We start from the raw sequence: 15,772 nt of genomic DNA on the forward strand, positions 1-15,772 counted from the left end.
TCGGGGTGCTGACCTTTTTCCCCTGAACAAGGTAAACGATATATGTCTGACTGATTAAAATAAGCTTGTTAACCCATTTTGAGTTGCTTTCCTTTATCAAAGCAGATCCAAGAACCTGTGCTAGCAGCCACCCTGGGAACACCGGGGTGCTTGCTGCTACAATGCCCCAAGAGACATCTCAAACCAACACATGTCCACAACAGAATTCATTATCCCTCCTACTCCAACCTTCCTCTCTTCAAAGCCATCCTATTTCTGTTCAAGGTACTGCCATACTCTAGTCTCCCAGATTCATAACCTAAGTGTTGTCCTTGACTTCTTACTCTTAGTTCTTACTCACCCCCATATCCAAATCAGCTGCCAAATTTTACTATTCATACCTCTGCAAGATCTCCCAAATCTAATTACTTCTATCTAACCTCAAAACCATCACCTTAGTTTAGGTTCTCAACATCTACCACCTAGATTACTGCAAAGGTTTCCTAATTGGTCTCCCAGCTTCAACTCTCTCTCTCTATAACTGCACATCCTTCCAACCACTGCCAAAGTAATTTTCTTTAAGTAAACATCTAATGACCATGTCACTCTTCTATTCAATCATCTGTAGTGGTTCCCTTTTGTCTCTAGGATTAAATATAAATTGCTCTGTTTAGCTGTTAAAGCCCTTTGCAACTTGGTCTCAACCTCTTTCTAACTTCATTGTTCATCACTCTCCCTCCCATATTCTGGAATCCAACCAAAATGGTTTTGTTTCTCACATAAAACACTCCACTTTCCATCTCTGTGCCTTTCTATACCTGGAAAGCACCCCCTCCTTACTTTCCCCTTACAGAGTTATCTTCCCTCAAGATACTGCTCTCAACCATCACCTTTTTACATGTAGCCTTTTCTAATATCCCAAATAGCACCTTCCAAAACTAATTTTTAACTACTTTGTATTTATTGTTTATGCTTATTTATGTACTTGTCTCCTTTTAAAATGTAGTAACTTCTTGTCAAGTAGCAATTATTTCAGTCATTATTTTTCTGTCACTAGAGCCGGCCCTAGTACAGTGCCTGGTAGATAGTATATGCTGAATAAATCCTTGATTGATTTATTGACCTCACCATTCAAATGAACTCTTCAAGGTTACCAATAATCTCTTAACTGCCAAATCTGATGGACTTTTTTCAGTCCTTATCTTTCTTGATCTCGATGCAGCATTTGTCACTGCTGACCACAATTTCTTCCTAAATACTTTTTTTTAACCCTCCCATCTCTTATTTCTCTCCTTCCTGTTTGACAACTCCTTCTCAGTCTCTTTTGCTGGATAATCAGACTTCTAATAAGACTCTGTCCTACAGCCTCTTCTCTCTATTCTCTTTCTTGGTGCTTTCTTCCTTTCAAGGTATCTTTCAAGCCAGACCTGGAGTCAGAAAAACCTGAATTCAAATTTGACCTTTGACAGTTATTAGCTGTATGACCCTGGGAAAGTCACTTAACCTCTGTCTTGTTTCCTCAACTGCAGAAAGTGGATGATAATAATAGTATCTACCTCACAGGGTTGTTATGAGGATCATTAAATGAGACAATAATTATAAAGTACTTAGTACAGTGCCTGGTGCATAGCAAGCATTATATAAATGTTATTATTATTAATAAATCATAATAATGATTTATTAGTGACCATATAAGTTCTCAAGGGTTTAGTTATCTTCATATAGATGAATTCCAGGTACATATTGTTAGCCTTGGTCTCCCCTAAGCTTCAGTCTTGCAACTAATTGCCTACTAGGCTTTTTCCACCGAATTTCCCATACGCTTCTTAAGTTTAACATGTCCAAAACTGAACTAATATTTCTTACCCAGTTCCTAAACCTACCCAATCCTTTAAATTTCCACATTATTGTCAAAGGCACCACCATCCTGTCTTCAAGGTCAGTTCATTTCAGCTTGTATATTATGTGTTCTTTTACAGTTTTAAAGTTGTTGACTTTTGCTCCTTTGACTGACACTTGTATTTCTGAGTTCCAAATAAGTCACGCTCCTTTTGTAGAGAGAGTCCCTATCATGTGTTCTAAGTTCTGTAACCTGTTTATCTTCTTTAGTTCTGTATTTAGAGGTCTGATTTCCAACCTAATGCCTTCTTTTACACATTATACTCCTCTTTGGAGTTTCTTTCTATTCTGTGATCTCTGCAGAGTCGCCATTTTCACTGAAGAATTTTGGTTCATTTATTCATTTTTCCTTAGGTCTTTATGAGTCTCTCTGCTGGTTTATTGACTTGGGAGATAGGTGTATACTTAGCTTCTCTTTAGGACTGTTTACCTTTCAGTCCTCTTATATTCCCAGTAGCTTGTCTTTGGCTTCCTGACTTCTCTTGGCTTTTCTTCACTTTTTCTGCTTCTCAGACCTCCTGGGGTTGGTATCTTTAATCTTCCCCATTTGGGAGGTATTAGGTCTCAGCTGGATCCTTGCCTCTAATATACTCCATGGTAAGAAGACTGATGGCAGCTGAAGGGAAGGTCACCTTTCCTCCTGCTGCCTCTGCACTCCTGGATCATGTGCCACCCTACATCAGTTGTTACACCTTTCCTGCATAGGACCTGAAAGAATAAGTATCCCCCATCTTTTGTGGGAAAAGAATTTAACACTGTTTCTGCTGTGAGGGTGGGGACCAGAAATAGTCCCCATTAATTGGATCTTAAAATATAAACTTGTGAGGCTGTTCTGGCAGTGACTAAATGGTTTTGAGGTACTGTCACAGTAGGATCTTAAAGTATATCAAATGTCAATGTTGTGTCATGAGGCTTCTGTCCTGTTCAGTATTTTTGTCTTTTTCATCAGCTTAATTATCCTATATCTGGTACATATTTCCTATTTTTGAGATTTTTAGGTTGGAGAGGTTTGTAGGAATCAACTAATCTGTAATTTTGCTGATTGCATCTCCAATTGCAAGGTTTTTAAAGGAACCACTCATTGAAGCAACACAAGCCAAAAAGAGGCAACTCGGAATTAAAAACTAAGATTAGGAAGGTTCTGTAAGGGTAGCTTAATTAATTGCTTAATTCAACGGCTTTTCCAATGCTACTGTATTCCAGCTAGAAACCCTGAGCTTGACTTAGCACCTTGACCAGATAGGGACTGAACATGCCTTTATTTTTATCTACAATCACCTGTGCTTCCTGAAAAGTGGAGGGCACAGGATCTAAATAAGAAAAGAATTAAATCTGTTTTTATACTTAATGGAAACAAAGGGCTCAGTCGTCATATAGAAAAAAAATTAAAAACATAAAGATGTAGGTACTTTTTCCCTTTGTTATTTTAACCACCTAAAAAGATAAAAGCCAAAGCTCTCTGACCCATAAAATGCAGTGTAAGAGAAAAAAGGAAAGCCTGTATTCTTTTCTGAAGAGTAAAGAGTTAAGACAAAGAGGAGTGGTAGCAATGAGTCATTTGGTGGTATAAGCACTGGTTGTGGAGAAGAAAACAAGGCTCATGGAAGCACCACAAACCCATGATAACACAACCCTGGTGACAATGCCAGCAATTTTGCATTAATTAGATGGAAAGCAGTGTAAGCCTAGTAGATAGGGGCCAGTAAACCAAGGGGTAAAGGCTGTGTCTTGTTCTGTACATAAAGTTTTGCTGTCATAGAATTGTAGACCCATTCAATCAGATCCAAAACCCAGAGGGGAGTGAATGGCAAGTATAATTTACATGCAAATATTAGGAGATAACTGTATCACTGCCATAGTAAGAGGCTGACTTCAGAGGACTACAACTGACTCAATCAGATCATATTTATATGCTTATATATACTCAATACCCAAATTAAGATTTATGATTTTAATGATTTAGAAGCTTCCTCCAACAGTGCTGATAACACTCCAAACTTAATCATCTTATATGACTCTTATTCATACTCTCTAAAGTTCATATAAGGAAGCCATCAACTTATAAACATATCTCTTAAAATTGTCTCTTCCTAGCAGTTTCTAGACATGTGTGAAATATAAATCATTGATGTAACTCATTAAGGTTGGAATTTTATGAAAATTAACAAAAGACCACCCTAAAGATAAATAACTACCTATACAAATAATTTATAATTCGTTCACCTGACTGATCGATCATCACTTCCGGTCATAGCCAGAGGCTTAGTTGGGTGCACTGCCAGGGCCCAAAGTTCACCTTCACAGTGTCCCTGCATAATCAGGAAAGGCTTATTTCGTTCATGTACCACAATTTCAAAAATTTCACTATCTTGTGTTCCAACTAGGATATGATCTCCTCGCCAACAAACACTCCTGACAGACAAACCTAGTGAAAAACAAAATGAATTTCATAACGTATAGGTGGAGCAGGGATTTGCCTACATAGTACTATTTGAAATCTAGCAGGAAGATCTATCCTCGCTACCAACCCAGAACATGTCTTTCTATCTGAATTTTTAGCAAGAGAGATTCATTTCTTTACCTTAAGGTTTTACCTTTTCAAGGATCATCTCTTATAAAGCAAAGACCCCTGGAAAAATAAACAAATTAAGCTATCATTTACAACTAAATATATTTCAGTTTATTAAGTCCTTTTTCCTTCTGACAGCTAAATGAAAGGGTACAAAAGGATGAGTAATTTTACTGGCATAAAAAAAGGTATGAATAGCTTTATAACACAATTCCTGGGAAAATATTTAACTCAATTCAAATAATCAAACACTTGTTAATGTTTGTTTTACTATGCATCATGCTAGGTACTGGAAGAACAAAGGAAAAAATGAAAATTCTGTCTTCAAGGAACTTAAATTCACTAAGGCAAGATGAGTACACAAATTAAAAACAAAATACAGTCCAAGTAAATGTAAATGTATAATTTGAGTGGAAGGAGCATATAAACAAAAAAACTCTGTTCTGTGAAGTTTGGATTCAGTTAAAGGGCTGCACTTGAGGACCTAGAGAGACACGTGTGAGCTCAAGGTCACATGTTCCCCACCCCTGCATACCCCTGCATTAGGCTGAAAGATCTATAGATGTTTATTTTGGAGAAAAAAGACGACTCTGAAAAGGACAAGACAGATAGAAAACTAGTATGAAAGGGTCAGAATTATGTAGGACAAAATAAAGAAGAATGATTGGAAGTTACAGAGAAGCATATCGTGGTTCCATTTATGGAAAAATTTCTTAACTAATACAGTTGTCCAACAATGAAGAAGGCTGTATTCAGGGGTAAAATCAGAATCTTAAAGAGACTTAAGCTATTAAACAGCCTAAACCTTACCTAAATAAGGACTTAAAGCAAAGAATAGATAAATATGGGACACTCCAGACAAGATCCATACCCTGAGCAAAAGGCTGTTATTTTATTCCTAAAGTTTTTTCCTAAAGTCTCTTTCAATTTCATGTGACATGATTGTACAGAATTTCACCTATAAAGATGATCTTGAATTTATAAAATTTGTTTTAATGAGATATAGTATTATAGTGATTTACAGGCACCAGCCACAGACAATCAATTAGCATTTTTAAAAACCTATATACTATGTTCAAGACTCTGGGATATAAATACAAAAAACTAGGATATAAATCCACCAAATAATATGAAACAAATAAAACAATACCTACTAACAAAGAGCTGACATCTAATAAGAATAAGAAGAAAACAAATATATGGAATAAAGAAATATAAAGAGAATTAATACAAGTTGTAGTTAAATATAAGGTTTTTTGGGAGGAGAGGATTTAGCATTTGGGAGCATGAGGAAAGGTTTCATGTAGAAAGTGGTACTTGTGCTACTCTTAAAGGAAGAAAGGGATTTTAGGAGGTGGAGATAAGGAGCGTGAATCCAGGAAGAAGGGGAAGACAGTGCAAAGGCAAGAGAGATGGAAGATAAAAAATCTATTGCATGTGGAAAACAGAGAAAAAGCCAGTTTGGCTAGTTCAAAGAGTATAGGAAGGTAAGTAATATACAACAAGGATGGAAAAATAAGTTAGGATCAGATTGTGAAGAAGTTTTAAAAGCTAAACCTTTTATGGTAAGGATCTTTTTGGCAGACTGGTACAATCTATGGATAATTTCTCAGGATAATGTTTTTAAATACACAAAGTGAAAGAGAAAGAATCACAAAGGAAATCAATTATATTGAAATACATTTATCAAAATATTAAAATAAAAAATGTTCATAAACTCCAGGTTAAAAACAGATAAACAGCAGAAGAGTTCATATTTTATTTTTAGGAGTTAGGAAGTCACTGGAATTCACTGACTAGCACAGTTACATAGTGAAATCTAGACTGAAAGAAAGTCATTTTGGTAGTAAATATAAATATAATGGAATTAGGAAAGACTTGAGGAAGATCAATTAGGTAACTAATTAGGAGTCCACTGCAATAATCTAGATAAGCAACAGTAAGAGCTGAACTAAAGTAGTAATTATAAGAGTAGATAGAAGGGTAGGAAGAGAACTAGGAGAAGAGTAATAGAATGAAAACCCAGAGAGGATAAAGTATTAAGGAGAGAATAGTCAATAGTGTCAAATGCAGCAAGCAGGTCAAGAACAGTGAGAACTGAGGAGAGACCTTCATATTGGCAACCAAGAGATAATTGGTAACTTTAAAGATAGCAGTTTCAGTTGAGTGATAAGGATGGAAGCCAGATTGCAAAGAAGGTGAAGAAGTGGAAGTAATGAATATAGACAGTTTTTTCTAAGAGTTTGACTGAGACAGAGAGGAGACAAATAGAATGATAACTTGAGGAGGTGATAAGATCTAGTAAAGGTTCTTTAAGGATGGAGGATATTTGGGCACAACAGAAGAGATCAGGGAAGGAACTAGTACATAGGAAGATGTTAAGATTACAAAGAAGTAAGGATTGAATTTGCAATCTATGTCAGAGACTGGAGGAAAGAGAGAGAAGGTGGGAGATGATATCCAAGAAAATTGGGGGATGAAAAGAGAGAGAAGTGAGAGCTCATATCAAATTGCCTCAACTTTTTCAAAAAAGTTAAAAAGCAAAGTCCTCAGCTATGAGAGATAGGGGTGTGGCAAGAGAGGTGTAGGAGACTTCAGGAGATAAAGGAAAATTTGGAATACCTTCTACAGGCAGTGGGAGATAGGGAATTGTTGTTTAGTCAGTTTTCAGTCATGTTCAACTCTTTGTGACCTAGGTTATCTGACAGATGAAGAACTGAGGCAAACAGGGTTAAGTTACTTGCCCAGGGTCACACAGCTATTAAGTGTCTGAGGTTAGATTTCCACTGCATCACTTAGCTGCCCTGGGGAATCAATTAGGGACATGTAAATTTCAATGATTTATAAGTTTCTGACCTCAAATTTCATTCCTTCTTTATCTAGTCAAAGGCATCCTGTAAGACTCAAAACATGATATTCTGAAGTCTTTCCAGAGCACTCCTGCCCTCCTCTAAATTCCTGTACCAGTCACTATTATCATTCATCTGACAATCATATGCCAACTTATATTTCCTGTACCGAACTGTTATCTTTTTTTGGGGGGGGGGAGAGGAGGCAATTAAGAGCAAGTGACTTCACCAAGGTCACACAGTTAGTATATCATGTGCCTAAGGCTGGATTTGAGCTCAGGTCCTCCTGACTCCAGGGCCTCTATCCATGTGCCACCTAGCTGCCCCTTGTTATTTTACCTTTACACATTTTTATGTTCTGCCTTTTCTCTTTTTTTTTGCCCAGAGTAACACAGCTAGTAAGTGTGTCAAATGTCTGAGGCCAGATTTGAACTCAAATCCTCCTGACTCCAGGGCCGGTGATCTATTAACTGTGCCACCTAGACACCCCTATGTTCTACCTTTTCAATAAGACTAAGTTCCTTGAGGGCAGGCATCACTTTACTATGTACCTAATACAATGCTTTGTTTATTATGCTAGTTATAGAAACTCTATAACTATTTTCTGATTGTCTTTCCATTTATAGAGAAGTAAAAAGCCTTCATTTATTGCAACAGTTTTTTTAAATTATAAGAAGAAATAATTTCCTAAATTCTTGTGAAATTGACACCCTACAAAAAGGCCCACAACGATATGATTTGAAAATAGTTCTAAAAATATACATTCAGATGAAAACCAGAAAGACTGAAATATACTGATCAATCATTTTCAGAAAAAAGTTGTCTTTCCAGTCTTTTTGCAAGTTTGCAAGCTAGAAGGAAAGGAAAATTTCAGTTTATACTCCACATCGCTGCTCACTTACACAATTTTGTAGTCCACCTGATTATGACCCAATCAAATTCACAGCTTTTTACCTTTGTATCCCTGGTCTGTTTCCCTGAGATCAATTACAGTAATTGGCTTAAAAGTTAAATCCCAGAGGCGAATACAACCATCTCTGCCACCAGTGGCAAAGCCTTCCTCACATGCATTCATGCTGAAAATTCCTGCCTATGGGAAAAAAGAAAACATCACTTAACATGTAATTTTTCACAATTTCAACTGTGAAGGCAAAATATACTTAAAATTGTGGAATAATTTTATTTTATGGCACATAATAAAACATGAAAATGTATGGCAAATTTTAAAAGCCTAAATGATGTACATAATTTAATAACTAGAACCATATATCACCTCTTTATTAACTGCATTATAAAAAGTGAACTGTATTATAAGAAGTGAGAAACAGCATGTCATTAGAAGGCCTGGATTCAAGTCCCTTGGACATATACTGGCTGTATGACCCTGTAATATCAGGTAGCCTCTCAGTGTCCTGATCAACTAAGGCTATAAATTTCCAAGAAGGTGCCAACCTGTGTAAAGTTTCCTCTACAGCAGTTCCCATACCAGTAAAATCACAGGTGTAGCTCCTATTTCTGTTCCTAGGGAAAAAAGCAATGATCTGGCTAATATTATAAGTGAATAATACAGTGTTTCACTCCATTCCTATGAAGTTAGCTTAAGTACTATAATACACGATGAAAATGACAATTAAAAAAACTCATTCCAGAGCTAATAGGTAACTTCATGGTTACCCAAAAGTATAGAGACAATTCCTATACAGTTAACTGGGACTTGATTTGCAATCACATTAGGAAAAAAGAAAGATAGCAATGTAATATAGTAATAAACCATTTAGAGCTTCACAAGTTTCTAAAATTAACATGAGCTCTGTAAAATGCAAAATAGTATTTAAAAATAAGACTGCTATAAAATTGCCTGAAATAGATAATTCAGAAAACTCTGAGTTTCATTTTTCTTTTCACTTTATTTTATAATAAGAGTACTAATTATTTTTGTTTAAATTATTTAGTATATTAGGTGGTAGGAAACCTTTTACATGGTTTTATATTTACAAGGTTTATACTTAAACCTTGTAAATATAAAAATTATTTCAAAAACCACTGATGGGACAAATATTACCTTTCCAGTCAGCTAAGAAACTTTGCAGTATCAAGTATGGGAAAATATGTATATATATTTACTTACTTACTGGCTTTTTAACAGCCAGATCTATGATTAGGACACCTCTTTCTTTAAACTCTGCTGCCATTTCAGAGATGGCACAATAACCCTACTGGTTCCTCAATCCCATTTTTAGACTCAGTGGCCTTTACTTGACATCTCCAAAAAGTTGCCAAATACTGTTATTCTTTTCACATGTTACATATTTTCCTTGATAATTTCTCCCAGTCAGCTTCAATAATTACAATTATCTTTCTTGCTCACTTTACTTTCGCTCTTGATAATCTTTCAATGATACTTCATATCCCCTTGCAATTATGTTCAAACTCCTTAATGTCCAAGGTCATTTTTTTTCTCACTATGCCAGACTACTTTAAAATTCTCTATGTTCACTACTCTCTTTGTCAAACCAACTTTGCATTTACCCAGAGAAATCACTAAACCAATAAAGAGCAAACATATAGTCCCTATATCATGGCCAGTTATGCAAAAAAGAAGGTTGAGAAGATGATGACCAGATGGAGAAAGAGACATACATACAAAGAGATACATATAGATGGAGACAAAGAAAGTGATTAAGATAGAAAAATAAAGGCAGTGACAACAGCAGCAAAAGCAGATAAGTATATCCTTTAACGGAGTCCCCATCTTAAATTTTTTTCTAGGCTTTACTTAAAATTACTACTAAACATTGCTACAGATATGACTCATTATCCCAAATATACCTTTAAGATATTTGATGAGTAGGCTACAGATTACATTAATTGCTTAGATAGGAAGATATTTATTCATCTTTTCTATTAATTAAAGCATAGAGCCTTACATACAGTACACACTTAATGTTTACTGAATTGAATTAAAGCCATTCTTTTCCATAACAGATATATTCCTCTCATTTCCAGTTCAACCAGGGAGCTATCCTTACACAATGTCCCTCTACATCTAAGGCTTTTAGTTTAAAAGTTTAGCTAAATTTTAAAAAGTAATTTCTTATATAGGTGTGAATATACATTGTTTTTTAGAAGTACTTTTGGTTTATTTTGGTTTTTTTTTTAAAGGAACTGTAATTTCTTCAGTATTGGGAGACACTTGAAAGGACTTCCTCTATGAATACTGATAAGCACCTTGCCTGCAACTTATTTCCTTAGACAGTCACCTGGGGCACTGAAAGTTTAAGTGATTGTCCGGGATCATATATCTAGTATGTGTCAGAGGTAGGACTTGAACTCCAGTTCTTCATGAGTTTGTAGCAAGTTTTCTATTGACTATTCCAGGCTGCCTCTCCCAGTTTTTCCTCTATTCAGCTTAATTTGAAATGCTCTATGAATGTAGAAAGAATGACTCAAACAATAAGTATTTGAACTTTTCAGAGAAAAGTCCACATATTATTCCTTTAAAACCAACATCTTATCTCATCTGAAACAATCCTGTTTTACATGTTGTGCAAAGTGAGAAAGATTAAAGTTTAAATTATGTATTTATTTATACTTTATGCAAGTATTACATAGAATAGTTAAGACTTTGAAAGCACTCTGGTACCAGATACTGAAGTGATTTACATGGGAAATTTCAGCTATATCTTTCATAGGTGAAGATATTCTGAAATATAAGAGTTTTTAGTCATGTAACCACAATCACAGAATTAGAAAATTTATTTTTTATCCCTAATCCATTAATAAGAAAATAATAGCATGTCTCTTGATGACAAAAAAGTGCTAGATTGATACATTATTTTAACAAAATATCAACATGAATAATGTTTTAAATTAATTTGTTGTTTCTCACTAAGACATTTAATACTCGATAAAACATTTCAGTTAAGTAATTAATTAGTGTTTGTTACTTACTCTAGTTTTGTTTTCATAAATACACACAGACATATATGTATCTACACAAGCACACTTAAATACCCTGAGCAGATATTAACAGAGCTTCCTATATTTAAACATCCAAAGATATTTTAGAAGACTACTTAACTACTCTGACTGACAATCCCAAAGAAAAATATACCCCAAAGACTTCATATGGAGATCCCAAAATGCTGGCAATATGGAGTCCAAATTCAACAAGCATATAATCCAGTGGAAATAATCCAGCTACAGCTACTTGTATATTATTTGGTAAACTTTTACCAAAACTAAAAATAACCTAGTCATGATATGGGATACCCCAGGAGCTTAATGAAATATAAGCAAAAAAGTACAAATTATTTGATTTAAACTTGAATATAGAAATTATTATCACTAAAAGAGTTTTACATCTTCTTGGGCTGAAGTCCACTTTGATCAGATGCATTAATGAAAAAACATTAGTAAGAGAAAAGAATGAAATTTATGACATTAGATATTTAAAAAACTGGAGGAAGGATAAACTTTATTTTTTGCAATCTGCAAGGCTACATTAATACTAACCTAAGATAATATCTAACTTCACTTGAAACATACAAGCACTCTGAGAACATACCAGGTTCTGAGAACAAGACTATTATTCTCTTCCTTTCTCCTAGTCGAAAAAAAGGTAGTAAGCAAAGTTGAGAATGCTTTTACAGTGTATTTTTTTCCATGTAACAGAAGAAAAACAAGGATTGAAAATTTATTTCCATAGTTGAGATCATGATAACATACCATAAGCATTTTTTATTTTTTTTTAAAGCAATCGGGGTTAAGTAACTTGCTCAAGGTTACACGGCCAGATATTTCTGGGTGTGGTGCTGAGTGTCTGAGCCCAGATTTGATCCCCAGGTCATCCCGACATTGGAGCCGGTGCTCTTACTCACTGAGCCACCTGGCCGTCCCCATAAGCATCTTTTATATACATATATTTACACATTTGATTTAAAACTTTGAATTCCAGATTCATTGCCTTCCTCCCTTGTCACCCACTCTTACTGGAAAGATAAGCAATTCAATATAGGTTGTACATGTGTAGCTACGCAAAACATTTCCATAGTGGATATATTGTAAAAGACTGACTATATTTCCCTCCCTCCTAACCCACCACCCACTTGTTCTATTCTCTACTTTGATCCCATCCCTTTTTAAAAGTGGGTGCTTCCAACTTCCCTCCCCCCAGCCTGCCCTTCCTTCTATCATCCCCTCTCTCATCCCCTTCCCCCTTACTCTCCTGTAGGGTGAGATACCCTATTTAGTGTATTCCCTCCCTAAGCCAAATTCAATGGGAATAAGGTTGACCCATTCCCTTTTGCTTTCCTGTTCTTCCCCTCCATTGTAACCATTTTCCCTAGCCTTTTCTATATGAGATAGTTTACCCCATTCTGTCTTTCTCCATCTCCTCTCATTATATTCCTCTCTCACCTCTTAATATCATCTTTTAAGTATCATCCCTTCCTGGTAAATTGGTCCTGTGCCCTCTATCTATGTATATCTGTAAACATATATATATATACACATTCACCTATGTATTCATAGTCCATATACCCTCCTATACATATATGCATGTATATATACACACATATATATACACATACACACATATATGTATATATATACACACATTTCTATTCCCTTCAATTATTCTCATACTGAGAAAAGTTTCATCAATTACAATTATCGTTTTTACTTGTAGGAATGTAAATAGTTAAACTTTGATAAGTCCCTTATGATTTCTTTTCCCTGTTTACCTTCTCATGCTTCTCTTGCTTCTTGTATCTGAATGTCAAGTTTTCTATTCAACTCTGGTTTTTTTTCCATCAAGAATGCTCGAAAGTCTTCTATTCCGTTGAATGACTATATTTTCCCTTGAAACATGATACTCAGTTTGGCTGGGTAGGTGATTCTTGGTTTTAATCCCAGCTCCTTAGACATCTGGAATATCATATTCCAAGCTTTTTGATCCCTCAGTGTGGAAGCTGCCAGATCCTGTGTTATCCTGATTGTGTTTCCACAATACTCAAATTGTTTCTTCCTGGCTGCTTGTAATATTTTCTCCTTGATCTGGGAACTCCAGAACCTGGCCATAATATTCCTAGGAGTTTTCTTTTTGGGATCTTTTTCAGGAGGTGATTGGTGGATTCTTTCAACCTCTATTTTGCCCTCTGGTTCTAAAACATCAGGGCAGTTTTCCTTGGGAATTTCTTGAAGGATGATTTCTAGGTTCTTTTTTTGATCATGGCTTTCAGGTAGTCCAATAATTTTTAAATTCTCTGTCCTGGATCTATTTTCCCCATCAGTGGTTTTCCCAATGAGATATTTCACATTGCCTTCTATTTTTTCATTTGTTTGGATCTGTTTGATAGTATCTTGATTTCTCATAAAGTCACTAGCTTTCATTTGCTCCAATCTAATTCTGAAGGAATGATTCTCTTCAGTGAGCTTTTAAGATTCTTTTTCCATTTGGAAAATGCAGCTTTTTAAGGCATTCTTCTCCTCATTCCCTTTTTGAGCCTCTCTTTCCATTTGAGTTAGTCTATTTTTAAGGTGTTATTTCCTTCAGTCAGGTTGTTGTGTCTCATTTCATAATTTTCTTGCATCATTCTCATTTCTCTTCCCAATTTTTCTTCCACTTCTCTTATTTGGTTTTCAAAAATCCTTCTTAAGGTCCTCTACGGCCTATAACCAGCTCATATTTTTCTTGGAACCTTTTGGTGCAGAGTTCTGACTTCATTGTCTTCCTCCTGTTCCATGCTTTGATCCTTTTTGTCCCCAAAATAAGAGTGTAAAGTTGCATTGCTCAGCTTGCTTTGCTTTCCTTGTTTTCTCATGTTGCCACTCAATTACTTGACTTTTGGGCTTTTTGCCACAGTAGGACTCTGCTACCAGACAGGGGAGCTTTGTCCCAAATAGCTAGGGTTTTCTCAGCTGCCAAAGGTATTGCTTGGGTGCCCTCTCTGAAGTCTCCACAAGCTCTGCCAAGCTGGTTACACACCCCAGGACCTCCACTCTAGACTGCAATCCAGATTCAAGCAGGTTAAAACAAGAGTGATTACCCCTCAGACTGGCGGCTTGGTCCCCCTCCAATCTGCAGGCCAGGAACTGAGGCTGCCACGTGGCTATGGTTGCACAGTTGCTGTGCCTCAGTGGGTTCTTGCCCTGGGGGCAAAGGCCGACCGCACTCCCGAACTACTGGATCCCAAAGTACACACTGCACTGACCTCTCACTTTGTCCTTAGCATCTATGGGTTGATAATTCTAGAAACCGCCACAGCTGCTGGTGATCTGAAGTCCATCCAGCTGATGGCTGGTCAGGAAAAACTTAGGGCTTGTGCAGGGCTGGGGTCGGCTCCCAGAGCTCTGAGCTGGCCACTTCCTGCCAGCCTGCCAGGCTGTCCTCAGCAGGAGGTTAGCGTCTCTGTGTCATTTTGTGGGTTCTGTAGCTCCAAAGTTTCTTCATAGTCACCTTTCACATGAATTGGAGGAGGTGGAAGCTGGAGCCCCGCAGAAGTCCTTTTTCTAATCTGCCATCTTGACTCTCTCCCCACCCCCACGTCAATGCATATTTAAATAATATAAAGGTAACAATCAAATTTACAAAACCAGCGTAGAAAAGGTCTGATAGTAGCTGTAGTACTCAACAGTACGTAAAGACATGCTGAAAGAAATGTCCATTTGAACATTCTGGTATTGGAATATACTAGAAAAAGCTTATTCAACAAAGCTCACTTTCAAGGATAGCAAGGAAGAGGATGTCCAAATCTGTGCTTTCATCAGCATTAAGGAACTCCCAGAGTAGAAAATCTCTCATCAATGTAGATCAGCAATTTTCCTGCAACTTAGATCTTAAGAGTTTTGTAGGAAGCATGGAGAGGCAAGGTAAATCATCATAGTTACACACCTAGTATGTGTCACAGGCAGGACCTGAATTTAAGTCTTCTTGACTCCAAAGTACCCATGCTATTCACTAGATCAGTCTGCCTACCAAAATGTAGATTATAGTAGAAATATACTTACTGTATGTGCTCCCTGTATTGTACGTATAAGATTGACTCCTTTCCATACATAGACATCCCCACTGAGTGCACCAGAATATGTTAATTCATCTCTTGCACAGGCAAGGCACAATATTGTCTGAAGATCACCAGCCTTACCAAAGACACCTCGCTTTGGAGTCAAAGAGTTCCCACACAAACTCCAGAACTATGAAGATATATAATAAATACAAATTAGAAAATAACTTTTAGAAATTGTATTTTACATATGGTTTATGAAATATGCATATGATGGGAGATTTGTTTAGATGATTAGAAGACACAAGATTAAAAAATTCTCTAATGCTATTGGTACAGGAAACTCCCAGGTATGGAGTTCCTGCAAGTGGACCCTATGTCTACAACTTATAGCGTTAGAAAGTTGCCTAAATACAGTGCTTCTTAAATTTTTTCCACTCCAGATCCCTCTAGCAAAGAGAAATTAAGAG

The 15,772-nt window shown here is 36.3% G+C and overlaps 1 protein-coding gene across 4 annotated transcripts in view; it reads right to left on the reverse strand.

Annotated features, from left to right (window-relative positions):
• The window catches only part of EML5 (EMAP like 5), a 190,976-nt gene that overhangs the window by 147,173 nt on the left and 28,031 nt on the right, over positions 1–15,772 (reverse strand). For all 4 annotated transcript variants that reach the window (XM_069092388.1, XM_069092391.1, XM_069092390.1 and 1 more), the window contains 3 exons: positions 15,307–15,492; positions 8,251–8,386; positions 4,102–4,303 (listed from right to left, as the gene is read on the reverse strand). In XM_069092388.1, the coding sequence (XP_068948489.1) occupies positions 4,102–4,303; positions 8,251–8,386; positions 15,307–15,492 (524 nt within the window). The remainder of the gene's footprint in view (positions 1–4,101; positions 4,304–8,250; positions 8,387–15,306; positions 15,493–15,772) is intronic.

This window comes from Petaurus breviceps, unplaced genomic scaffold (genome assembly GCF_028583685.1).
Source record: "Petaurus breviceps papuanus isolate PSGF00001 unplaced genomic scaffold, PetGlider_PUasm1.0 189, whole genome shotgun sequence".
Lineage (NCBI taxonomy): Eukaryota > Metazoa > Chordata > Mammalia > Diprotodontia > Petauridae > Petaurus > Petaurus breviceps.